The 27,380-nt window shown below is 40.9% G+C and overlaps 1 protein-coding gene across 2 annotated transcripts in view; it reads left to right on the forward strand.

Annotated features, from left to right (window-relative positions):
- The window catches only part of LRP5 (LDL receptor related protein 5), a 126,668-nt gene that overhangs the window by 68,630 nt on the left and 30,658 nt on the right, over positions 1 to 27,380 (forward strand). For both annotated transcript variants that reach the window (XM_061462835.1, XM_061462836.1), the window contains exons 8-10: positions 23,079 to 23,295; positions 24,920 to 25,209; positions 27,078 to 27,304. In XM_061462835.1, coding sequence (XP_061318819.1) covers positions 23,079 to 23,295; positions 24,920 to 25,209; positions 27,078 to 27,304 — 734 coding nt within the window. The remainder of the gene's footprint in view (positions 1 to 23,078; positions 23,296 to 24,919; positions 25,210 to 27,077; positions 27,305 to 27,380) is intronic.

The following is a 27,380-nucleotide window of genomic DNA, read 5'->3' on the forward strand; positions in this document are numbered from 1 at the left end:
AAAGTTACTTGCTATATTGTTTGCCAGTAGTATGATGAATTTTCTTTGCAGGCTACTCCCCTTTTTCTTTCGTTTTCCTGCTTTCTCCTGTTCTCTTCCAAGAATAATACTGAGCTTCGCCATACAGCTTACCTCTGACCTAGAGAGATGGTGACTTGTGCTGCCCAGGAATTGTGATCCTGTGAATATTGTCTTACAGCAGTGTTGACTCTGACAACTTTGTGGATAGTTGTGTCAATAACGCACAGTGTACCTTATCAGGTAGTTTGATTTGTCATTGTAGTTTTCCTAGTTTGGGATCTAGCTTTTCCCTGGGAAAAAGTCCTTCCCCTGCTCTTATTTTCCTGCTGCTGTTTTGGAAGTAAAGTACTAGAGATACTTGACCTTTCAGTGTCTGGAGCTCTCCTTCTCATATGTGATCCTTTGAACCCACTGGGAAGGACACCACACACTTTTTGGTGTCTAGTGACCTTGGGTACGATCTTTTCATATGGGAAAATATTTCTTATGAAATATTTTCATAAGAATATGGGTTTTTGTGCCACAAACACAAATTCTAGCTTTCTTCTGTTTCAGCTTTGTTGTTTTTTTGAAGGTAATGCATTGGTAATGATATTTCCCAGCAGTACAGGAGATAGTGTTGGAAAGCATGAGCTAGATTGCCTTGAGTGATGCTGGGATGGCAGGTGGTGGTACCACCCATGCTATCAGGAAAAATTTCTGCAGCTTTCAGCTGTGAAACATGCAGACCTGGATGCAGTTAGAAACAGGAGACCTGGTGTAATGGACTGGCCTGTTGGGGTTCCCATCTTCTGGAAGAACACATGCTAAAAATTAGATGTGTAGAACTTCCTTTTCATGCCATGTCTTACTAGTGAAATTTTGAAAGCTGTCAGTACCATTTTTAGACTTGTATCATCCATCCCTAATGAGAAAGAAATCTAAGACAGCCACCACCGGCCTACCCTAGTTCTCCCAAGATTGCCTGCAACGGTGGGAATTTTTTCTGATAAATGTCAGTAGTGTCGATGAGACCAAAGGTTTTTGTGTCTATTTAGCCTTTCTAAAAATTCTTCAGTGCACTGATGGGATAGCAGTCACTCAAAGGAAGACTTCCTTTGCTTGGCTTGACTGACCAGAGTCATTCTGTGGGAAAGGATGCTAACTTATTCTAAACTGAAGGTGACCCTTGCCTTTTTGTGAGCAATGAAGACATAATAGAGGCCCAGTTAGGGTTCAGTGGAACCCCCACAGCCATCTGCACACTTCATTGGCAGAAGTGGCTTTCACTTGAACTTGCATTTGACAAGTGTTTTCTGTCTCTTTCTCATTCAGAAGGGTCCTTCAAAGCCAAGTAATTGAAATGCTGTCACCCCTCGCTCCTTTTCCTCCTTCCCCCAGACTTGCTTAAATTGCAGGGCAACTGCTATTCAGTGTTAATGAGTAAAAATGCATGTATTTCCAAAGCTCATACTTTTCTTCCTTCCCATAGGGAAGTTTCTAAAAAACCCCTCTTTTCTACACTCTCCACCACCAGCTTCATAAAGGAGATGCTGGGGGAAAAAAATGTTTCTGTTGCGTGTTGCATTGCCATTTTTCTCTTTCCCTCCCCCTCTTTTTTTTTTTTTTTTTCCTTTTCCATTGGGCTGGACTTTTTCATATGAAACACAAATCAGGTCTCTCGAATAAAAGGCTGTGAGCATGCCTTGTGGCATTTGGAATGAGACTATTCACTGCCTGAATGACTATAAATAGAAAGCAAGGAGCTGCGTATTTCTCAGTTCAGACTCCCTGCAAAGAAGCGCCCTTCCCAGTTAAAGGGTGACTTTTTGAAAGAAACCTTGTTCCTTGCGCTGAATTGAATTGCTCCAGGAATTTTTTCTCCTTGCAGCTTGCATAAAAAGGCATTAATCTGTAATTTATTTCTCCTTTTAAAAGGCGGTATCCTCCATCATAAATGTATATTCTTAGCCATGTCGCTAGATGTGCCTGTCTTGTCTGTACAGAGTTGCATGTATAAAAATTTGAGCGCAGAACAAACATTGTTCTCAGCAATTTTTGTCCCTGAAAGCTTTATTTTTGGCTCTGGGCCAGCTGTCGGCTCTCTTTTTATCTAGTATTCATTCTTCAGTGAGAAGGCTAGATTTGCAGCACTAGGGTTTTGGGGTGGGTTTCTTTTTTAGGGATTGAAGAACAGAATGGGAATTGTGATTGATTTTTATAATGAAGGATTTGATTCTCCCAGCTCACTTGTGATGTTGCCGATGTTAAGAACCCAAGTAGCTTACTGTTGCAGTCCTGGAGACAATTTGTTTGGCTGATTTGGCTGTTAAAAAATGCTCATAAATCTCCCATGTTGCACAGTTATGCAAATTTAGTCCAATCATTTTTCTTCTGCTTCCCCTTTTCAGAAGGACTGTAGTATTAAAGAAAGAAGCCTAGTAGATGGGGCGAAAAGTTTGACAGGTTTGTGAGTTGGCAGTGTTAAAGAGCCTAGCACTTGAGCTGTTGGATTGGCTTTTTTCTCTTTTTCTTTTTTTTTTTCCTTTCCCTTTTTTTCCTTTTATTTCTCTTTTTTTTTAACTTTTCCCCCTCTTTGTCCCCCCTCTTCTTCCTTCCTAACACAGTGGTGTTTTGTGTTGGGTTATTTTGAAGGCTGCTTTTAATTTTCTCCTCAGACCTTTTGTTTCACTTTTTTTTTTTTTCTGCTTTCAAGAAGCTAGCAAGGGCAGCCTTCTTCATAGTCTTCTTTTCCCTGTTCATAGTTTTCAAAGAATGGGTCTACAGATTCCTTGCATTACTCTTTCCATTACTGATGGATTCCTAGTTGTGTGGGTTGTCGGGTTTTTGTTTATTTGTTTAACGGAGGAATTAAAAGGTTGACAAATACCCAGCCTAAGTTTTTAAAGCTTAGCTTTGTGCTGGTTTGCACAGCTTTTCGCATTAGTGCTAATGCAGAAATGAGAGCAACAGTGAATGGTCAGGAAATAAAGGGAGTAATATGAGGTTGCTGTTCATTTTTCTAATAAAAGGGGGGGGGGGGGGAGCAGAAAAAGAAATATGCTCTTCAGCAAGCCCAGGAAAACAGTTTTATGAGGTTAAGCAGGCAAGGGATTAAGCAGGTTAAGGAGAGAAGATATTCTGTAATATCTAATATCTGTGTAGTTTTCTGAATTTTAATTTTCCTAGCTTAAAGCTGATGGCCAGGGTCACTCTTAGTAGGATTTTTCATAGCTGGATGGACACATGAATAAAAAACTTTGCAGAGAAATGTTTCCTTCTATTGATCCTGACTATTGGGACATCTTGATTATCCTTGTCATTTTACATTTTGTCTGTGTGCTGGTCTCTGTCTGGGGTGCCATATGTTTTCCTTGTCACCTTTATTGTGTGACTGACTTCACCTATGATGGGGCCCTGCTGTCCTTTGGTGTTTGCAGTTTGCGTAGGTATTTCTGTTGCCTTTTCCCTTTCCCGCAGGAGCCTCTTGTGAGCCATTGTATGAACACACTGGGCTTTTTCATCTTGCCTTGTCTCCAGTGACTTTTGTCCAACATTTCAAGACTCTTTGTGAATGTCACCTATCATCCACTGACAGTTATAAAATTTCCCATTGTAGCTCATATTCTTACAGTAATTTTTTCATGCCTCTTAGAGTGCCTTTCCTTCATGGGATGTTTTACCTTTCTAAATCTCATTGAGCAGAGCTCATAGTTTACAAGGAGAGGCAATTGCTCAGATTACGTATTGCCAGTTACTCATCCGAGTTGCCTTTTAGTTCTTCATTTGACTTAGTTACTTTCTGGCTTAAAAAGACTTCACACCAACAACAAACCCACTTGCAGTTTTTCTTAAATCAGATATTGCTTTGGCTTATTTTTATTTATGTTGGCCACTAGTTCATGACTATATGAAATTTTGGATCATGTGCTTTTTTAACTTATAAGTAAGATCTTTAGTGTCTATGTATATGTAATATGTATATTTAATAATTATACATGTATATATCCTGTTGAAAAGTAAAGCATTATGATTTGTATAATGGCTGACAAGCACAGAATGCACCTTTCTTCTAGCTATGGGCCTGGTTTTAGTCTGTGTTAAAATATCAAACATTTTTGGCAAATTTAAGGCAAGAAGAAACTTTCCACAAAGGATATAATTAGAACCTCAGTAGTTGCTTCTAGCATAAAACTTGCCTCCTTTCTGCCATATGTGCTATTAACATTTTAGACTTAACTTTGAGTGCCTGAATACCCCATTCCCCTTACTTAGCGGGTAAAGCACAGGAGAGCCCCTCTGCTTTAGAAACCACTGGTCATGAAAGCTGTGTCCTTGGAGAGAGGGCAGGTGAGATCTGTCTCTAGGAGAGCAGAACTGGTTTTTGTTTCCTTCCCCTGGGGTTTCTCTTCATCAGGCTGGTTAAAGCAGCAAGGTTGAAAACCCAGCTACCCTGTTGTCATCTTCCATTCCTGTTTTAGCCCCAGGCAGTTAGTCTTCTGTTTAGTTATTCTATTTATTCAGTTACTCTATTTAATTTTAGTTAGTCCTTCTGATTTAGCCCCAGGCAGTTAGCATAGATCTATATGAGGAGAGTCCTCCCTCAAACCCCTTGTCTCTTGAAAACATCTCAGAATGGATCTTCAATTTATCATATAATCAGGAAGAATTAATAAATTCAGTGCATCAGTTTCACCATTGTCTATGGTGAAAGAACTGTTTGGTTTGAGGTCTCTCTCCACTTACTTAGATAGCAATAAGGAGGTTTTACAAAACTGCTAAAAGAGTGTTGAGAGTCAGTATTCTAGTTTATCATCTCAGGTTCCTCTCTGCTCTTGGCTGAAGCATCTCCTGCATGAAGATAGGCTAAGAAAGTTGGGGCTGTTCAGCCTGGAGAAGAGAAGGCTGTGTGGAGACCTCATAGCAGCCTTCCAGTATCTGAAGGGGGCCTATAGGGATGCTGGGGAGGGACTCTTCATTAGGGACTGTAGTGATAGGACAAGAGGTAACGGGTTCAAACTTAAACAGGGGAAGTTCAGGTTGCATATAAGGAAGTTCTTTACTGTGAGGGTGGTGAGGCACTGGAATGGGTTGCCCAAGGAAGCTGTGAATGCTCCATCCCTGGCAGTGTTCAAGACCAGGTTGGACAGAGCCTTGGCTGACATGGCCTAGGGTGAGATGTCCCTGCCCATGGCAGGGGGGTTGCAACTGGATGATTTTAAGGTCCTTTCCAACCCAAACCATTCTATGAATCTATGAAATTGTGTCATCATATTTTAGCATAGGTAAGTCCACATGTTCACTTTGCTCATTGTGTAACTGAACACTAGATTTACCGATGCAGATTCGTAACCGAAAATACAACTGCACAAGTCAATTGTCAGAACAGAATATTAACAGGCAATGCATTATTAAATTAATAAGAATGCTTAGAAGCTGCAATCAGCAGCTGATTGTAGAGTCAATGCTACCTGCATGTAGCAACATGAAGGAGAACCTGGACTGAAAGCACAGACATGCATGTCTTCATTAAAGTGTAAGTGAAATATTTGTCATGAGCATTAAAAAGAGAATTGCTTGGGTTTGTTTGTACACCTCCCACCAAAATAATGTCAACTTCAGCAAATTTTCAGCACCCATCTTGTCACAACTGTGACAACTTGTGTAAAAATTGCTGCAGCTGGGAAATCTTGTGCCTGTAAATTTATGCTTAGATTGGAAGTTATTCCAGAATATTTGAGAATATGCTGTGCTCCAGAGATACCATTTTCCTTAGTCCAAAGTGATGTAAGAGATGTACTTTGTCCTGCTGAACTACTCTAAAATAGCACTGCTCAGTCTAAGGTGTAATACTACTTTAGTGGGAGAACAACTTTAAACTGACATAGGGGAGATTTAAACAAGATCTTAGGCAGAAGTTCTTCCCTGTGAGGGTGGTGAGGCCCTGGCACAGGTTGCCCAAAGAAGCTGTGGCTGCCCCATCCCTGGCAGTGCTCAAGGCCAGGTTGGACGGGGCTTGGAGCAACCTGGTCTAGTGGGAGGTGTCCCTGCCTGTGGCAGGGGGTTGGAACTGGATGGTCTGTAAGGTCCCTTCAAACAGAAATGACTGTGATTTTTTGCTTCTATGATTTGGAAATGTTGGGCACCAGAACAATGAGCAATTAATGACAGGTTCCACAGGGAATCTGGGAGGTGACAGAGGTCAAAACCAGAATATTCTGAAGATTCTTCTAGAGCAGTAATTACAGAACTCCCAGGTTTAAGTTGTTCCTATTTGCTTATTGATTTTTCTTAAGGGCTGGTTGCATTCTGGTGGAGATGGAGCCCAGGAGAGGTTGAATAAGGCCCAGCCCGGGGCCTCTACTCACCTAGAGGGATACTGTATTTTGCAATGACTTTTCAAGAGCCTGTGAGGCTTTTCAGGAAGGTTTAAACTTTGCAGCACCCACTTCTAGAAATTTGTAGGGAAATTTGTAGGGAGCATTATTGCCTTTCCTGTTACTGATTATTAAATTGAGACACGTTTCAGTTGTGTGAACTGCCTGGAGGCAGTTAGATTTGGGACTCGGGCCAGGTCTAAGAGTTGGGAGGGGTAGGAAGTGTGGAAGAAGTCATGCCCCTCAGCCTGTGCTAGAGCTGGGAAGGTCATTTCCTCAGTGTCACCCTTATGTCATCCAGAGAGCACCAGCACTCCTTCCCTCAGTGTGACATGTTCCTCTACCCTCTGGGTGGGCATTTTTGGCAGAGTTGAACTGGGGAAATCTTTCAGCATAAAGCAGATCCCCAGGGGACAAAAGTAAATAGGTAGTACTTGTACTGACTTGCTGCAAGACCTTGGATTGGGTGTTTCAGCATCATGTGCCGCTGCAGTGGAGGAAGATTAGTGTTTCCAGGTTGTTGTTGCCTTACTAATTTAAGGTTTGTGAAGTGCTATGTAAATGCAAACTGACTGAAGCCAGGAAATGGGGAGATTCAAGGCATCTCTGTGAAGTGCCACTGCTTCTCCTTCAGCCTCTGCTCTTTCCTCCCTATGTTTTTTCTTAGGATTTTAATGTCCTCATCTTGTGAATCAGCCTTTGAGGATTCAGTAGCAGACCAAATGTCAAAATGGTTCTTGGTACAAGCACTTGTCTTTGTTCTTGTTTTATCAACATGCTTCTAGCATGGCCATACAGGCAGCGAGAAGAACATCATCTCCTCCTTGTCTTTGACACTTTGCATTCATGGCATTGTGAAATGTTGATCTGGAGACTTTGTATGGTACTTATGCATTAGCAGGATCTTCTTTTGGTATAAGTAACACCCTCATGACAGTTCTGCTTTGTCAGTTGGTTGTACCTGCTATAGAAATGGAAACAGTTCACAGGGAGGAGGAATCCCATTTGTTCCACTTAATGAGGGCACTTGATGCCACCCTTGTGTAGTCAAGAGTTTCTCATGCATGTTTTTGTTGTCTTCTACCTCTGAGATGGGAGGACCTACAAGATAGCTGGCCTTTTTTCCTTCATTTTCATAGTTATCAGTAACTTGTTGATGATGCTACAAGGTATGGAAGTCAGTGCTAGCTGTTACTTACCGTTGTTTAAGAACAAATTAAAGGTTGCATCAGTTTTTGCTTCCATTATGTATTTCCTAGCTTTTGAAAGTTTGAACCTGTGATTGTAATAGGGCACCTGGCACAGGATAGTTTTGTCAATGCAAATTTAAATGCTTTTATTGGTGAATATCCCAGCTTGCTTAGTTGTTGTGAAAGCAGTTGAAAGCATGTATCAAATGGCTCTCAAATGAGAAAAGCTTGACAATGAGTTGTGAGAGGGGGAAGATAGGCCGAGATGAAAGATAATCTGCTGCTACAGATCATTCATGGAATCACAGAGTGGCTTGGGTTGGTAGTGACCTTAAAACCCATCAAGTTCCAACCCCCAGCTGGGACAACTTCCACTATACCAAGTTGCTCCAAGCCCTGTCCAACTTGGAGAAACAGACTAAGTTCTTAAACATGTCAGATCAGTCCACTCTCCAAAGTGGAGTGGAATACCTTATGCTATGGATGAATGCTGGAACAGGTGAAATAATTTTGGTTTTCTCCGAGTTAAACTTGACACGTTTTGTCGTTCAGTTTCTCCATGCTGAAACAAGCATTTGAAGGAGAGGCATAGGTAGCGTGAAGAGGTCTTATACATCTGTATACTGTGTTAACATCTGACAAGTTTATGTCAGCAGATGAGGCTCAAGAAGTTTATTCTGATAACATCCAGATCTTTGCCTGTCTTTGATTTCTTGAGCAGCTAACCCATTAGTGAGCCAGCTTGAAAACTGCTGTCCTTTTCACCCTTGTGTTTTAAAGTGAATGTATTCAAGCTTCTCTGTTAGAGACCCCAACAAAGAGTGAGATGAAATTCATTTCAGTAAGTTACATTCCTTCTGCTTTGGAGAGGTGAGTACTAGACAAGCCAAAGCCATGTTACTTGTCAACTTCTCACCCTGGTATCTTTCCAAACAAGTAGGTGAAAGCTTTCAGCCTAGCTTTTTGCAAGTATGTTTTTTTCTCCATGTTGCAGCTGCATTTGACAGTTCCTTAGAGAACCAACTGAGTAGGCAGTACCAGCTGTTCACAGTCAAATGGTAGGTAAAAGTCTCGTGTTGAATATACAGCTGGAACTCACACATCGGCTTTAAGATACAAGCAGTGAATGGAAGGTCATGGGAAACCTATTTCTGATCAAATATGCTTCAACTTCCTTTTTGAGAGGAACTAAGTATCTAATAGTTTACTATATAGCAGCTGCATAGTTCTGGTATTCCCAAAATTTTAAATATTTTTTGTGTGGATATGACCAATTCTTTAAAAAAACAAAACAAACCAAAGGAATTGGGATTGGATGAACAGAAACAAATTCACCACAAACAGTGTTTGAGTAAATTTGGTGATATTTTTTTTTTTACTCACAGCTGGCATAAAGTTGACAAATATAAACACTGTGATCCCAATCCGGAAACTGCCTTATCCCTAATACAAACAAACAAACCAACCTTCCCTTTATCCAGAGAAACCTCTCAGATGATAAGTCTAAATACAGTCCCAAATTTAAACAGGAAACTGACATTTTTGTAGTCACAGTGGCTGCCTTCTCCCATGTCCTCGGGCTCAAAAAACCCATATGTTTCCAATAGACGCACGGAGCACTTCGTATACTTTATGTCAACCCAGTAACTTGAGTAGAAAACTAATTCTTTTGGTCTGTTTAGATTACTCTCTCAGATTTTCAGCCTTGTTTAATAACATCAAGAGGTGAGGCCCTCCATGAGTCTGTACCTCTGCTGACACTCAGGGCTCTCTGCAGCACCCCTGTGACTGTCTTGTCATACTTGCTAGAAGGCTCAGACATAGCCTTAAGCCATACTCTGTAGCAGGTAAGACCCTATGGGCTCAGCTGGGGTTATCACAGTGGCTGGCACACCAGGCTGGGTTGGTTTCCATCTGTCCTTACCCCTCTTCACGAGTGAGGTGCAGTGCCATCTCATCTTAGTCAGTTGGGTCACTGCAGAACTATATAGTTCAGCCTTGTCCAGCAACAGTACTAGGAGATGTTAGTCACATGGAGGTTGCATTCTTTAAATAAATGAGTGATTGTAGCAGCTTTCTTAGTGTCTAAAAAGTGCTTAGAATACGTGCCACTCGCGGGGTCAGAGAAAAGGTCCAGTTTTCTCACACACCATAACTGAAGAGTGCTGTTCTGGCAGGCAGGAGCATCCAGGTTCTCCGTGTATTAACTATGAGCCCTCTTCCTTCTGTAGCTCTGCAGTGATTCTGACTGTTTTCAGAAGGGCCTGTAGTGACAGGACAAGGGGGAATGGCTTTAAACTGACAGAGGGGAGATTAGTTACCAGGAAGTTCTTCCCTGTGAGGGTGGTGAGGCCCTGGCACAAGTTGTCCAGAGAAGCTGTGGCTGCCCCATCCCTGGCAGTGTTCAAGACAACCTGGTCTAGCGGAAGGTGTTTCTGCCCATGGCAGGGGGTTGGAACTGGATGAGCTTTAATGTCCCTTCCAGCCCAAACCACTCTCTGATTCTATTGTAAGATGCTGAAAGGTCTGTAGAAGTGCCTTTTCTAGCAGATGTGGACTGTTGTAACAGTGTAATTCTCCTTATTTCACCCTTGTAATTTCTTCCTCCAGAATGCTATAGTGATAATGAATGACTAAATCAGTCAAAGCAAAACACTGAATATGAAGAGATACAAATACCCCAAGCTGAAGTTTAATTTTGAAGGGGAAGCTGTGGAGAGTCCACAAAGTACTCTGAAAAGTTATTCTTCCATTGCAAGTGATCAAATATTGTAATTTTAAACAATACTCATGTTAAAATGAAATGTTTATTGGTGCTAAGAGGAATTTGTGGGCTCAAATGATAAAGGCTCCTGCAGCACTCTCAGAATGACAACTGGGAGACAAAACTCACTTTGGCAAGGAAGAGTTATTTTCCAGGCATTTATACAGTAAGACTTTGCAGTCAGATTTTAATTTACATGGAAGTGAGCTGCAGCAGAAACTTCGATAAATGGCAGTGGGGTTGTTCCCCCAGAAGAGTCACCTCTATCTTGGGTATTAAGTGTATGACTTTGGGGGTTAGCAATGAGATACCACTTTTCTGTTTTGTGGAAGTGCAGTTTCATTCTTGCCTTTGGCATATATACTTAATTTCGAGAGACTGTAATAATTTCTACATGGACTTTGAGCTTCTGAAGGGAGAAGAAAGTGATGCTGTGGTTTGTGGTCTTAGCTTTTGGAAGCAGAAGTAACAGGAGCCATATACATTCCCTCCCCATGGCAGGGGGGCTGGAATTAGATGATCTTTAAGGTCCCTTCCAACCCAAACCAGTTTCTATATATTCTCATGATTCAATTTTAAAAATATCTTCAGCCAAACCTTCCCCTCAACTTTGTTCTTTCTGCCCTCTTATGCACTGCCTGTCAGGGATGCAAAAATTATGGATCCTTTTTTCTGGTAGTTTCTGTGTGTTTTTTCAAAGTGTGGGATGTCAGTGTCAATCCAGAGGCAGCAGTGGGTCCTATGACTCTACTAACACGGCATTAACCATCCATGTCACCAACAGTGGTGTGTAGCAGTGTCCTGATTCAGTTTCCTTGCATGCGAGGTGGGGATAACTGATAGCTTTCTGTACAAATCGTTTGGATCCATGGATGGAAAAAACTGAAAGAGGGCTAAGCAGTGTAGTTTGTGAGTGGAAAATTGACCTTTAGTTAGTCTCCCCCTTTTAAGTATACACTGTGTTTGTTTGATAGTGGAAATCTAATCCTTTGGGAAGCACAAATTCCTATAACAGCTCTGATATGTATAAATAAAAACATACTCCTTGTTGCAAACAACATCAAAGCAATCACAATATGGATTAAAATACACAACCAACCCCCACTCCTCCATACTAATGTGCAGCAATGCGGAGTTCAAATGAAGCTATTAGCAGTATCTACAAGTATTTGGCAAAAGCAACCACACTTGTGTAGCTACAGGCAATGAAAGTCCCTAGTACAAAAAGGGAGGGACAGAGGGAGTAGCCTGCACTGATCTAATTAGTCAATGAGGCACAAAGTATGTAAAATCTCATTATGTATCACTAGGAGCATTTGGCTTGAGCAGTAAAGAATATGTAACTGATTTGTCCATGGATTCCCATCTTTAAATCTTCCAGCAGGAAATGGGATGTCTGAAAACATACAAGAAACACAGACGTATGCACTTTCATACGCACACATACAAATATATGTAAGTATGTATCTGTGTTATACATACGCACATGTGTACATGTAGCCAAATCCTGAAACTTTCTCAGCCCTTACTCAAGGCATTGCTTCCATGAGAATGTTCCTGATAAGGAGGAAGTGAATATTGTTTTTTCGGTTCCTAATGAAGGCTCTGAATCTTGCTAATGCCAGTCACAGCCTGAAAACGCGGTGTGTGGTGGTTCCAGTATGACTAAACCCAGACGATGGGTTTGTCCCATTGCCCCAGGCAGTGCAGCTCATGCATGAAACAGCTCTTCTCCCTAAAGGAGATCTGCTTAAAAATGGGGACTTAAAATGCCTTTTTTGTAACTTGCCTTTTGCCCTTTTCTTTTAAGGCTTTCAGGGATTCATGTTACATATTTTAAATTTCTCTGAAACCCAGAACACTTCAAACATTTATATTAGAATTCAAGCCAAGATTCCCACCCAGTCGGTGTCTCTCAAGAGCTGAAGATTTAAGTAAAATGCCAAATGTAAGTTACAAAAAAAAATAAAAAATCAACAAACAAAAAATCCAAACAAACACCAAACAAACACAACCACAACACCCAAGCAGCCACCCACCAAGCCCCAAAGCTAAATAGAGAAAACAAAAGAGGAGAGGGAGAGACAGAGGCACTGAAACGAAGAGACTAGTTCAGTCTTGCAGGTGGCCAGAAAGGAAGAAGTCTTCCCACTCTAGCATCCCATTTCTTCCACACATGTAATAAAACAGAATGTTTGTGAGTTTCTGGAAAAAGTTTATAGAATCAGAAGGATGTATGGGATTTGGAGAGAGTGATGAATGTTATCACTGTAGGTGCAATTAGTGAGTTAGCTCTTGTTTGCAGGGCTCTTTAGTAAACATTTAATGTTGGCTGTGTTCCAGTCACATTCTGTTCTGCCCTTCCATGCTGACAAGATCTTTTGTTTAATCCCATTCTTAGATATTAAAACCTCTGTTGATCTAGTCAAGTTGTTCTTTATCAAAACAAAGCCAGGGACATTTTTTTTCCTTCCTTGCTTTCTCAGCTTTCCAAAACATCTCTTAAATAGAGAATTTGGATCTATCTCATATGCGTCCCCTTTTGCCCTTTTTTTCTACCTACTCTGCTTCAATAAACAAACATAATTCTGAAACTGAGGTATCAGTGCACTGGGAAAATAGGATTTTTGTTCCTGCTTTGATAAGTGAAAACCAAGGCCAGAAACTTCCTCCAGTTACTACTAAATAGGTACAGTGATGATAATTTGCGTAACCTGCTACAAGATCTGAGGAAATGTTAATGGTCTTAGCAGCTGTGTGTGCACATAGACATCCTGTGAAGCATGAGAGGAAGTTATGTATGTTTAAGTGTTTCATCCCAGTTTATGGATGAACTCTTAAAACGAATGATGAACATTATCATTTCTCTGCTCCAGCTACAGTAAGCTTACCTCCCTACCTCTTCTGAGTGCCTGTCCTCTGTTTGAGGGAACATGAGCCTTCCAGTGTTACAACAGACGTACAGCCTTTGGGTTACATTGATCCTCATCCTTGTCAGTTAAAGATGGTCTTACTTTTCCTGTCAGCTCAACAAACTGTTTTCACAGAAGCAGCCCTTCTGTGTCCTGTTCCGCAGCCTTCAGGAGATGGCATCTTCTGAAAGGCAGGTCCAGTTGGTCTACTGTTCCCCAAATTAGAACTGCAGTTACTTAGTATATGGCAGTCTGTGCCTTTATCTTCTCTGCCCCAACCAGACTAGTAGGCTCATTTTTGTTGGCCACCTTTCCATCTGTCACCGTGGTTTTTCTTTGCTTCCCTCCCTTGAGCTCTGCTGGGACATAAGTTCTCTGCCTAACTCCTCCTTTTGCTCTGGTTGAGGAGGTAATGTGGATCCCGGTCATATCAGAAATGGCTTGCTGAAGAGGAAAAACATCTTGTGGCCCTCAGAAGTCAAGGTTAGCCCAGTCAGATCCCGTAGTCCTGACTGGGTGTTGCTTGCAGTAAGCTGTTTTTTTGCCAGCTCTCTTCTGTCCTCCCCAGAACAACAAGCACATACCTAGTAGTCGTTCAGAGAGACTGCAAGCTAACCAGGTCCCATCTTGAGGTAGTTTTTTCTCTGTTAAGCCATGCCAAGCAGAACTGCATCAAGATGCAGCTGGCTGTAGGCTTTTCCTTCCCTTAGGGCAATGGAGACCTTAAAAATTGTATTTTATCTTTAGCTATCTAGAGGGTTGTGGGGTTTTTTTGTCTGCAGAGAGTAAAAATTGTATTTTATCTTTAGCTATCTAGAGGGTTGTGGGGTTTTTTTGTCTGCAGAGAGCCTTCTGAATGTTTTATCTGTTTGGGAGAATGCCTTCATGGCCACTTCATGGTGCGGTTTTTAGTTTTGTAGCTATTTCAGTGTTTTACAATGAAGCTGTAAACCAGTACTGGTGAAATGGTGTATAGAAATGAATCCCTTTCAGCTAATTATAAATAAACTAACCCCAAAAAAAACAAATATGCAGAGCCTAGCTCTTTGACGAGGACGGTCTCATCCCTCAGTCTCTGATATCCTTTCATTCTGCACTTGCCACTGAATGGTACAGCAGCCTTAAAACCAGGAGTGCTGTGCAAGGTATGAGATCAAAAGGATAGCTGGAGCTAAAGCAGGAATGCTGAGCCCTTTTTGGAACAGGGGTAGCATGCTTCACAAGTGTTGGGGCCCTGCACTTTGAGCCAAAGTCTAAATCTGACTTTAGAAAAGAAGTTAAATACTTGTGTCCATGAAAACTGAAACCAGGTCTTTTTGCAGGCCTGCAAACTTGGTGGAGATGATCATAAAACCAAAAAACATTGGCAGTTACTGAGGTTGCTAAATGACTGATTACCACCACATGGGGTTGCAGAGATCTCTGGTAAGGGGTAGAGGGGGTGTACTCACAGCTCATCAATGTGTTTCAGTTGGTAACTGGCACCTTATACCTAGAGCCCCGCAGGTGGCACATTCTCAAGAGGTACATCTCAGCCAGTACTCTCTGATGCTGGTAGCAATATATCTGAGAAATACTTATTAACTAGTCGTCTGTTCTCTGATACTCCAAAAGCTGGGTGTGATACAGGTATCCCAAATGAAGATCACAAGAGTCTCCTGAGCCTGCACAGAACTGGAAGAAATATGTTTCTCTCTTTGGTACCAGTCTGTATCCTGCTAGTCTGACATGCGCCATGCAGGTTTGCCCAGCTACATCAGCAATTCATAAGCTTTATCTAATGTGATAAGGTGAGATTTTTAATTGAATGGAACACACAGATCTGACAAAAAGGAAGTCTTGTGACGGACAGATCTGTGATACTTCCTCTTCTACTGGTAAAAGGTTCATCAAGTATGTGAAAAGATGGGGGATCATGAAGGGAAAATAACATTTAAAGAGCTGCTGTGTCATCTATTATGGGGTTATTACTTAAAAATATACTTACAAATACCATCTAGAAAGATGCTGCTTCTGTCTACATATGGGGGCATTACACCTATGGCAGGGTAATAACCTGTAGACAGCAAAATCAAACAGAAATGGTATGTTCTTAACAATACATATATTTTAAATAATACCTAGAAATGTATTTGAAATGTTAACTTTACCTTACAGACGCAAGTTTTAAAAGATTTTTTTTTAATCTAGAAGAAAAATTTTAAATTCTGCAACTTAATTTACCAAGGTGCAACTTTTTTCTTACTCTAATAATTCTAAAGAAAATTCAGGGCTTTTTTTTTTTTCTTTTCATTATGGTTATGTTTGAAGCTTATTAACATAATTGCACCAAAACTGAGATTGACTTTTCGTGTTTTATAAGAGTATTGTGGTTCTCGGTTACCACAGCTGGCAGACTGTGTGTTCAAAATGCGTTCTGTATGTACTGGAGACCACAATGTGGAAGGATTTACAGGGTACAAGATGGGGTGCAAGTAATGGAGGTGAGAAGCACTCATCTCTGCTTATAAAAAGGCTTCATGAACAGCAATCACACAGAAACATAGAATGATCAATGTGGGAACAGATGTTGCCCTTCTGTAGACCCGCTCCAGCACCTCAATATCTCTCTTTTAGTGAGGGGCCCAGAACTGAACACAGGACTTGAGGTGCAGCCTCACCAGTGCCCAGTACAGGGGGATGATCACTTCCCTGGTCCTGCTGGCCACACTATTTCTCATAAAAGCCAGGATGCTCTTGGCTGCCTTGGCTGCCTGGGCACAAGCAGGATCATGTTCAGCAGCCATCAATCAGCACCCCCAGGTCCTTCTCCATGAGCACCTTTCCAGTCACTCTTCCCCAAGCCTGGAGCATTGCAAGGGGTTGTTGTTACCCAAGTGCAGGACTCAGCACTTCGCCTTGTAGAACCTCATACCACTGGCCACAGCCCATGGATCCAGCCTGTGCAGATCCCTCTGCAGAGCCTTCCTACCCTCCAGCAGATCAACACTCCCACCCAACTTGGTGTCATCTGCAAAATTACTGAGGGTGCTCTCGATCCCCTCAGCCAGATCATCAGTAAAGGTATTGAACAAGACTGTCCCCAATACCTAACCCTGGGGGACACCACTAGTGACCAGTCACCAACTTCATGTGGCATCATTTACCGCTACAATTTTGGGCTCAGCCGTCTAGCCAGTTTTTTAGCCATTGAAGAATCCACCTATCCAGGCCAGGAGCAAATATATCATAATACTTTTTGAATTACCATATTTCAGATTTTCTTGTCTGGAAAATGGTAAGTTGTTTTTTTTTTTTAACTTGTGCATACAAATATTTTCAGAAAACATTCTTGGATTACATAGCTGTTTTCACAGAAGCAGCTTTTTTGATTCATTTTCCAGTACAACATGATTTCTAATATTATATATCTGATTCCTAGATGAACTTCTGTGAATACCCCTGCATCTTTCAGTAGTGCCATTGACCTCTTCTGAGCTGAGAAATTAAAAAAAGGCAACAGGGGTCAGGCCAAAGTCCATCTGCTCCTAGTATCTGAGTCCAACAGTGAACCAAAACAGGTATCTACAGAAGAGGATATGCATATGCTATTTACCTGAACAACCATTTCCTCTTTCAATTATTTTTAAGCTCAGGGTTTTTTCCTTGACATGGAAGGGTGACAGTTGATCCATATAGTTTAGGTGCTCAGGAGCTAAAGGTTTAGTCATCAGCATTTTTGTCTTTGTGCTTTACTTGTATTAAAATGTACTGTTAGAGGAGTGTATTTGTGGCTCACATGAATGCTGTATTAAAAAATAAAATCAGATTTAAAAATCTAATACTCCAGCACTGCTGTTCTAGCCTGAGGTGCAATGTTGCAGTTGCTTGTATGCTACAGAAACAACTGTTTTAGAAGTAAACATCCTTCTAAAAACAAGCTCTCACATCCAGAACTTGGGCCAGGAGACTTCATGAGATGATAAACTGAATGAATACATGTAGATGCATACAGGAGGCCCCTAGCCTTCCACTGTCTCCCTCCAAAGAGTTGTCATATGCCTATTGCCTTAGGTTGATTTGTACTGCGCCAATATTTCGTCTGTCTCCTTTCGTCAGAAGTATTTGTTTAATGAGAGATTGATTCAATTTCTGAAGAAGAGAGGTACATGAGATTTAGCTACTCTATTATTAAATGGGGATAAAAGCATCCATTCTTCAAGGTGTACTACCATGAATAGATGGACATGTTAGCTAATGTAGATTCTATTATTTTAACCTTTGACCTCCAGTGGCATTTCCCTATGTGACACTTTGGTGACTTAGAGTATTTAAGTTTCATCATTTGGCTCTCTGAAGCACTGTACATGCCTATCGTTGTATGAAGAGGGTGTGAAGAGCTACAAGTGGTTTCTGATAATCGTGCTGTGGTGAAGTTAAGTTGGAAAGGCATATTCTTTTCATAATGAATGTTAGCTAAATTGTAGAGTTGTCACATGCTCCCTTAAACTTAACTCATGGTGGTCAATGTTTCAGAATGAAAAAGTATTTACGGAAGGTAAAAATTCCCTGAAGTGTACTAAATAAGGAACTTAAAAATAAAACTCAAATACTAATTCAGTAGATTCTCTATGTTTTAGGGTCTAGCCACCAGTTGGCATAAATTATTTTGAGAATGTTTGTGTTGAACATTTTCCCCTTTTAAGGAGTTTTGAAGCATGTCATTGTATTCCTGCTTATGAGAGATAAATTGAAGAATTCACCAGCTGCACCCTAAATCCTTTGATATCCTGTGAACAGAACAAAGTTCTGAACTATCAGGCTGATGTAACTCATATGGAGAACATTAGTTGCTTCTAGATGAGACTTATAAAATATAAGCAGGTTCAGAATCCCAATCAATGTTAACCTTTCCAACAAGAGGAAATTTATCCATCAGTTAGAGCTTATTACATGTGCTCATGTTTTGAAAGTCTTGTCCAAAGCTGCAATACTCTCTGTGGAACTAAGAAGATTTTGTGAAGTTGTAGGAGAAATGTCTTGTTACACTGCATCCTCAACAAGCCAAATGGCATGTTCTGCAGTGAGAAATGAGCGATAGTTTGCAATTGGCAATGAACACTGATCTCTCAATGAGAGATCAGAGGATAGTAAAAATGTACGTCAACATCAAAACTTAACTAAAATGAGCATGATCTGAAAAAGAGCCACAATATACATGTAGGATTAATCCACAAAATGTTATGACAATAGAAACCTGATGAATTTTACTTATGAAGTAGCTTTTACCAGGTAGCCTAAATATTGTCAAGGTGGACGGAAATTATTGATAACAATGAGGAACTACTTTCTAAATTCTCAAGTGCTTGAGGCAACAGATTGCTGAGAGACGTGGTAGTATTTTTGTGTGGAAAATAGCCAGATACATCTGTTGTCTATCCTTCCCTACCCTTTTATGTATATATTGATTCTGGTACTGTTAGTTTTAATGTTATTCTCTTTTCAGCTTGCCGGTGCTTGCCAATACATGCTTAACATTGAGTCCCTTCAGACCAGAAAATAAAAAAAGGGTTCACTTTCATCCCAAAGCATTGATGAAAGGTGGTTGTGTTTCAGCTGTTGGAAATACTAACAAATGGCTTACACTCAGCTGAATATAGGCTGTGGTTTAGACTGCCTACAGCTGCTTCACTCTTCTCTGAGGCAGGGAAAACCCTCCAGAGTTTTCCACTTCTCTCTATTTTTCTTTATCTTTTTCTTTCCCTGCTCACTGCCACCCACTTGATTGGTCTCACAAGTTCTTTCTTCAGCCAAAGAAGACTGGGCATTGTTCACTTGAGAAGCCTTTTTAGACTATTCGGGTGAGAATCCTTAGAAGCCATTCACAAAATGGCAGAATGGTTGAGGTTAGAAGGGACCTCTGGAGGTCGTCTGGTGCCAGCACCCTGCTCAAGAAAGGCCAACTAGAGACAGTTGCCCAGGACCATGACCAGAGAGCTCCAAGGATGGAGACTCCACAACCTCTCTGGGCAGCCTATTCCAGTTCTCAGTCACACTCAGAGCAAAAGAAAGGGTAGCCCTTCTCTTCCATAGGAGAAGACGAATAGATCCATAAGAGAATGCTCATAGACCCACAGGTCCACCACACAGATCTCTCTCTTAATGGCAGTCGTGTCATTTTAACATTGACAACCTGTTATGTTCGCTTACTGCTCACATAGTGATTTAGCTCAGCCAAATTTTGTTTTCGGTTTGACTACAGCTTTGTTTGTAGCAATTGAATAATTTTTTTATCTTAATGAATTAAATATAAGAGCAAGGTGTCTGAGTTCTCTTTGCTTTCTGTCAAAAGGCATCCTATACATATGCTGAGTAGTTGTTCTTTTCACAGGTGCACCTGAAATACAACTCGATTACATGAATCGTGCTGATGTGTAGAATTTAATTGCATTGTTTTACTTTAATCTTCTTCAAAGAGCCAAGAGCTTTTGAGCATTATATTTGGAAATATTTGTTAAATCATTTTTCATGCACTGCCACAGCATCTAATCTAAAAAACCAAATCACACCTTATCACCTTACTGTGGTTTTTGTGTAATTCAGTTCATTAAGGTTTGATGTTGATTTAATTTTGTCCACAGCAGATTTTAGCTGAGTTTGGTGATGCCTCATTAGGAGATTCATCATCAAAGTCTTAAGACTGCTCAGGGATTTTTAGTGTATGCCTCTGTTCAAGGGGGGCTTTCAGTATTTTGTATGGAAAACGCAGAAGATTTAGTGTTGCGTTTGTCCTTTGACCCAAGTTGAGATCCATTCATCAGTTACAGAAAGAGTATAAAAACCCTGAGCAGAAAAAAGTGTATTTTAGTCTCTGTGCTAAACGATAAGGAATGCACCTTAAAAGTTTCCTTTTGGCGCAATCAGCAGACTACTCCATTTCAGGTATTAAATTATGAGTTAATGTGGCATGTCAGGCAGTGTTTAAGGCCAGGTTGGATGGGGCTTGGAGCAACCTGGTCTAGTGGAAGGTGTCCCTGCCTGTGTCAGGGGGCTGGAACTGGATGAGCACTGCAGGGGGGTCTCACCAGAGCAGCATAGAGGGGAAGAATTCCCTCCCTTGACCTGCTGGTCACACTGCTGGTGATGCAGCCCAGGACATGGATGTATTTCTGGGCTGCAGGCACGCACTGCTGGGTCATGTCCTATTTTTTGGCCACAAGTCCTTCTCGGCAGCACTGCTCAATGTGTTCATCTGTCATCCTGTACTGATCCTGGGCATTGCCCTGACCTGTTTTGCAGGACCTTGTACTTGGCCTTGTTGGACTTCATGAGGTTCATGAACACATGGTTCAAGTACACATGGTTTTAAATAATGTGTGTTTCTGCATCCTGTTTACATTGTAGCCTGTGTTCAAATTCACACAAGCTGCTGAATAAAGTTCTTGTGAAGTTGTTCTCTGAAGAAGTCTTCATTGAAGCATTGCAAAATAGACTGTTACAGTGGTTATTTTTGTTCATAGCATAGGCAAATACAGGACGCAGTCACTGACTGCTCACCTCTGCTGTTTGACTGGCGGTGGCTGGAAGATGAGGTGTGTGCCAGGTGCTCTCCAAGCTGCTCTACCAACCTCCCTCCTCAGCTTGACAGGGGAGAGAAAACATAACAAAAAGCTTGTGGGTCAAGATAAGGACAGAGAGAGACCACTCAACAATTACAGTCACAGGCAAAACAGACTTGACTCAAGAGGAATTAATTTACTTTATTGCCAATCAAAACAAAGTAGGGGAATGAGAAATAAAACCAATTCTTAAAACAGCTGCTGTCCACCCCTCCCTTCGTCCCAGGCTCAACTTCACTCACGATTTTCTCTGCCTCCTAGAGAGAGGTTCTGGGGCACAGGGAATGGGGGATGTGGTCAGTTCATCACACATTCTCTGCTGCTCCTTCCTCCTCAAGGAAGGAGTCCTCGTACTCTTCCCCTGCTGCAGTGTCGAGTTTTTCCCATGGGAGACAGTCCTCCTTGCCATGCAAACCCAATACGATGTGCTAGCATTTAACATTTTTTTTTTTTATTTTTTCTTTAATATAAAATTCACATAGTAAAATTGTTGACCACGTCTGATTGGTGTTTCTCTACAGGGGAAATGTGGTGCCCAAATTAACTGTGTCACAGAAGACATGCATGTTGTTTTCACAAATTTGTAAAGTATTACAAGGTTTCAAAATGGAGATTTCATTTTTTAATTTATTTGGGTATCTGCTATGGGTGTGTGTGTACATAATGAAATTCACATGCTAATTTAGTAAGATGTGGTTGTCATTAGTCATGTTGAAAAAAGAAATTGTAGGTGTTTCTGCTGCCTACCATGTATGGAAAAAACTTTGCAACTTACTGTTGTATGATATCTGTATTAGGCTAAAACTGATGGTTGGTTTTGACTGCCCAATATAACAATATAACAATATTGTTAGGCATTTAATGGCGTACTGTTACGTTGTGTTTAAGTTACAGACATTTTTAAAGTAAGAAATAAATATTGCACTTAAATAAACACTTAGCAATTTAAAAGTCAGGGGAATATGGCATTGAAATGGCCATACATCCCTTTAAATCACAAAAGTAAAAGTGTTGCATAGTGAAGGCAACTTAATCACCTGCAAAGTACAGGGATAGTATGAGTCTGAATAAACAAATAATTTCCAAATAGTAGTGAAGAGGAGACTATTTAAAACATCAGTCACAAGCCATGGTAGCCTAAATTTAAGGACAGTAATTGGCCACTTGTGAAGCATTTCTAGAGGCAATTGCATCAAAGCACATTGGAAAATAAATTGTCTTCAGTTGTGGTCTTTTGCTTTGGTTTTAATGCGACACTGAACTTGATGCTGCTCGCAGTATGAGTTTTCAAGCAGCACCTTAAAAAATACTGTAGTTATGTTGCAGCTACCAGTTGCAAGAAGCAGGATGGGGAGGAATCTGGGGATTTGTCAGATAAATATTTTGCCTGTGTCATAAACATACACTCTTTGCCATGGATGAGAGATTTCTGGAATGCTCCAGAGATTATTGCAGTTTGTGTAGTAGATGGAGGTGACTTTAGGCATGTGGCAGGAGGAATTGTATGTGGACATTTTAATTTCTTATCTTGCCCCATGATTGTTGGTCAGGGTCAGATCATATGAATCTCTCCTTATGCCAAGCAACATGGGGTAGCACGAGATCACTGTAGTAATTGCTTATGAAATAATTAGCCGATAGCGCATATATATTGCACATAAATGTATATATGTAGGGCTTATCCCATCTCCAGTACTATTTTGCTTTCTCTGCAATTTTCAGAATACAAATTTACATAAGTCAACACTTATTGCGCATCTTAAAGATCTTGCTTATCATAAGTGCAGGCCTTCTTGTGCCCTGAAAGAATTCTGATGGCTTCTGTTCCCTGTGATTTAGTACTGAAAGTCAGTCCAGCCATCCCTTGTTTCTGCAGATAGAGTTCAGTTGAGACCAAGGCATGAATGCAGATTGAAAATCTCCTGAATCTCACTCCCATCCCCCCAAAAAAGTCCCTTTGCAGTGCTGTTTGCAGGTTTGAACTGATGCAAGTTAAATTCACGTTGCTTTGGTTTTTCATGGAGAAGGTGTGAGAGAAGCTGCTTTCAGTCTTGTCATTCCAGTATATTTATCTTTCAACAAAATTAGCAGTACATTCTTTTGAAAGCAGTATGCTGTGAATTTCAGGAGGTCCTTGTGTAAAACTAGAGAAGTTGTCAAAATGTGGTTGATATTGCCATTTAATTGTATCAGCATTAGAGAAGATTAATTATTCTTTTTTTCTTATCATCCCACAGGTCATAAATGTTGATGGAACAATGAGGAAAACCCTCCTAGAAGATAAGCTTCCACATATATTTGGGTTCACACTGCTGGGAGATTACATCTACTGGACTGACTGGCAGAGAAGAAGCATTGAAAGAGTTCACAAGATAAAGGCTAGCAGAGACATCATTATTGATCAGTTGCCAGATTTAATGGGCCTTAAAGCAACAAGTGTTACCAAAGTGTTTGGTAAGCAGGAGCAATCATAGGATGAATCTGTAATAGTTTCTAGATGGGTTTGCTTTCATTAAGGAACCGTTGATCGTTTGTATTGAGAATAACTGTGGGATCATATATTTTAATAATTTTAAAGGAAAACTGTAGCTATTGTCTCTAAAGTTGGGAAAATACAGTGTTACAAAAGAAGTATGGGCTTCTGCTTCATAGTGACATTTGACATAAGTCTTCCAGAGCTTCCTACTGCACTCTTTGAATTTTTATGAGGAAAACTTTATTCCTGCCTCCAGTAATAGGAATTGTTACTTTCAGTGCTCACAGAATTGCTCCATTTTCTGATGTTCTTTTCTTCTAGTACAACGTCTCAGTGATATTCTGTTAGCAGAATGGTTTTTAGTAGGTTGAGTAGTGTATGCAGAGTTAGTGGCCATTACAGCATTGCCTCAAAGTATGTGGCACTACACTATTAACTTTAACACCTAAATCATACTTAAATAGTAACAATTAAATCTTGCCCTTAGTATGGAATCAGCAGCTAGAGCTCCATGTTCTTCCACTGCATTGGCTGAAACAAGCAACCAGCGTTTTAGGTCCTCTGGCAGCACTCTGCAGGGCAGTATGTCACAGTACCCTCTGGCTTCACTAGTAACTCATGAGAGGTGTGTGTTCACCACAGATCTGTCAACTACCTGGAATATTGGAGTCTGGGCATAGCAGAGAATAGTTGCAGAAGGATCACATGCAGTAGATTGTCAAATTACACCTTGCTAGTCCATGGATTTCCAGCCTTTCAGGAAATTTTACTTGAAGTCAAGTCCTCAAGCTGAAGTAACGGCATTAGCCTGAAATATGTATGTCCTAAAAAGGGAAAGAAACCTGGTTGAGGCTGATCTTGGAGATTTCCTTGTGGTAACAGTCTTTAAATACCCAAATCTGTGGTTGCTGCAGATGGGGTATAAGCACCTATTTATCTTTTGGTCCTTATTCTGTCTTCCGCATTCCCTTCCTATCTGGTCATGGCTGTTCACAAGGGAAAATAAGTGTGAGACTGTGGTGATCTGATTGGAATTGTTTCTGCTAATGAATCTTTTCAGCTCTAAATTAAACAGCTGAGAAAGAACTGCAGTTACCCAGCTCTTTTCTCATAATTTTGTATCAGTGAACATTTGAAAAATGGATGGATTCAAAGAGATACAAAGATGGAGTATTTGGCCAAAAATAGCTAAGCTGAACATGTATGTAATTACCCTTCTTCAGTGAAGGAACTCAATCTTTGGGGAAACTAGACGGCTATGTTTGTAGCTATTATTTGTACTATAGGAGGGATAGGACCACTTTCCTAATCCTCGGGTAGGAGGAAATAAACAGTTTTGAATGTTGGTTTGGATTGTTGGGTGCTTGGCTAATTGCTTGGAAGCATATAAATATCGTGTAATCTTGCAATAAATGATCCAGCTTGCATTCTGCTTCTGGGTCCGTGCCTTCCATCCTCACAGGTTTGGGTTTTTTTAATTCCCTGTTGACAACCCATAGTGATAACTTAGTTTGAAAAATTATAATTACATTGCATTTCCATTCAGCCTCCCCCTACCTCCACACTGCACCAGTAACTGTTTTGTTTTGTGTTTTCTTTAAGGAACTAACCCATGTGCAGAGAACAACGGAGGCTGCAGCCATCTGTGTTTCTTTACACCCCAGGAGACCAGGTGTGCCTGTCCCATTGGCCTTGAGCTGTTGAGTGACATGAGGACTTGCATCATTCCTGAAGCCTTCTTAGTTTTCACAAGCAGAGCAGCAATTCATCGGATTTCCCTTGAAACAAATAATAATGATGTTGCTATTCCTCTTACTGGAGTCAAGGAAGCATCTGCTCTGGATTTTGATGTCTCTGATAACAGAATCTATTGGACTGATGTTAGTCTGAAGGTATTACTGACATGTGAATTCCCTGAATATAAAGCCACAGAGCAGTTACTTTGATCTAACAAAGGTCTCTGTTACATGATCTGTCCTGCAGTTGCTAATGTTGTCATTGAATTGCATCCAAGGAGACTCTTGGAGATGAAGACAGTTGCATTGTTGAATGCACAGTTGGGTGACAGGCATTTTCCTGCTTCAAAGAAAAATCCAAAGTAGTGTCTGCCCATACCGAATGCCTTGGATGCTGCATGTGCTGCATCCATATATGCATCTATTGTAGAAAAGCTGTTTTCATGTCACAGAGTAATTTAAACATCGAGCTTGACAACCATCCCATCTTTCTATCCTTTTCCAGTTTTGACTTGAAAGGCAATCTTACTCAATATTAACATTTGGCAAGCGAACTTTGGACTGGTTGCTGTTAGTCTGTGGCTCCAGCTTGGCACAGAAAAGGCCAGGGAACTTGTCCAGCACCCTCCGCACTGTGTTAAGCCCCGGCCTGTCCCCAGTTCTGTCTCAGTGTATTCCCCAGGAGTTTGACATTGCCTGTGACATGTTTGGTTCACATCCAGGTGCATGCTAAAATAAGTGTTGTGCTGGTCATCAGCGTTACTTTGCTTTTGAAGTGAAGTAATGGTAGAAAATGATGGATTCACTTCACTGGAATTGAATTCCTGTTTAGCCTTTTAATAGGTTTTCCAGAAGCAATCAAAGTTTCCTTGCCAATGTGCCTAAGCCGTAATAGGGAAAAGCTCACTTTTAGCCACTGCAGGGCATGTGGAGTTTCCATAGCCTCTCTGTGAAGACTAATGAGGGTTGTACTTTAGCGTTAACAGTGCTGGTTGTGGTGTGGATACCTTTCCTTCAGGAGCAGTGCCAATGTAATAAATTAGCATACTGCAGACACAGTTACTAAATAAATCTCCCACAAGCACATGGAGAGCTGGACTGTGGTCACCTTAACTATTTGTAGTGGAAAACACGTTATTTCAGCTGCGTCAGTGCAAAGATCCCGGTCTCACTGTGCAGGACTGGAAAACATGTTACTTGTTTGTGGCTTCCTGAATTATCCAGCATACTCTATTTTCACACAGATGTCAGTGTATGTTTCAGCACATCTGGGTTTTCATTCCCTCTGCCCGCCCGCCTCCTGCAGCTTAGCAGCAGGTAGTGTAACTTCAGAGCCCATAGTCTTCTCCCTTTCCTTTGATGACCACCACTTCCCTGATCTCCTCCTGCCTCTGGTTGTATGAGGATCCGCTTTCAAAAAGAGTTATACTTTTTTTGAGACATGGGTTATAGCTGTACAGATATACTACATGATTTCTGGTTTTGAGATTTACCTTTAAAAAAATCACAGAATCACAGACTGGTTTGGGTCGGAAAGGATCTTAAAGATCATCTAGTTCTGACCACCCCTGCCACAGGGTAAAATATAAAATGTCTCTTACCCCGACACATTCATTTATCAAATCATTAAGAAATTAATAGGGTTTGAGATTTGTTTCTGAGACTTAAAACATTACAGTGAATGAAGTAATTAAAAAGAGCCCACCAAACCTTGTATGTGTAAATAGGAGGGAGAAGAGATAAGAAAGAATCTGCAGATACATAGCGCTTTCTGAAAATCATACCCTTTTAAGATGTCCTGGACTAGCCATCAGAAACCATCAGCTTTGAAAATTCACATCGTTTTATTCTGTGAACTGCTCTGTCATTTTTGGCAACAGAAAGTTATTTTAGAAAATGTAACACTGGCTGATTTTTTTTTTTATGATTTATTTTTTTGTACAGTAAACTTGATAGCGATCATTCATTTTATTTCTGTGGGCTATCTGTAAACACTGTAATAGTTTTACACAATTGTTTTCCAGACCATAAGCCGAGCTTTCATGAATGGGAGCTCTGTTGAACATGTGATTGAGTTTGGGCTGGATTATCCTGAGGGAATGGCTGTAGACTGGATGGGAAAGAATCTCTACTGGGCAGATACTGGAACGAATCGTATTGAAGTAGCCCGCCTGGATGGACAGTACAGGCAGGTCCTTGTGTGGAAGGACTTGGACAACCCAAGGTCTCTGGCTCTTGATCCTACCAAAGGGTAAGGGACAGTGCTGTTTTTCAAAGCTTTGTGTGCTTATTCTTGTACATGACAAGTTAATTGGCATGTTATATAG

This window comes from Pezoporus flaviventris, unplaced genomic scaffold, assembly GCF_033815535.1.
Source record: "Pezoporus flaviventris isolate CSIRO_AGI_PZ_B2104156 unplaced genomic scaffold, CSIRO_AGI_Pfla_v1 ptg000036l, whole genome shotgun sequence".
Taxonomy (NCBI): domain Eukaryota; kingdom Metazoa; phylum Chordata; class Aves; order Psittaciformes; family Psittacidae; genus Pezoporus; species Pezoporus flaviventris.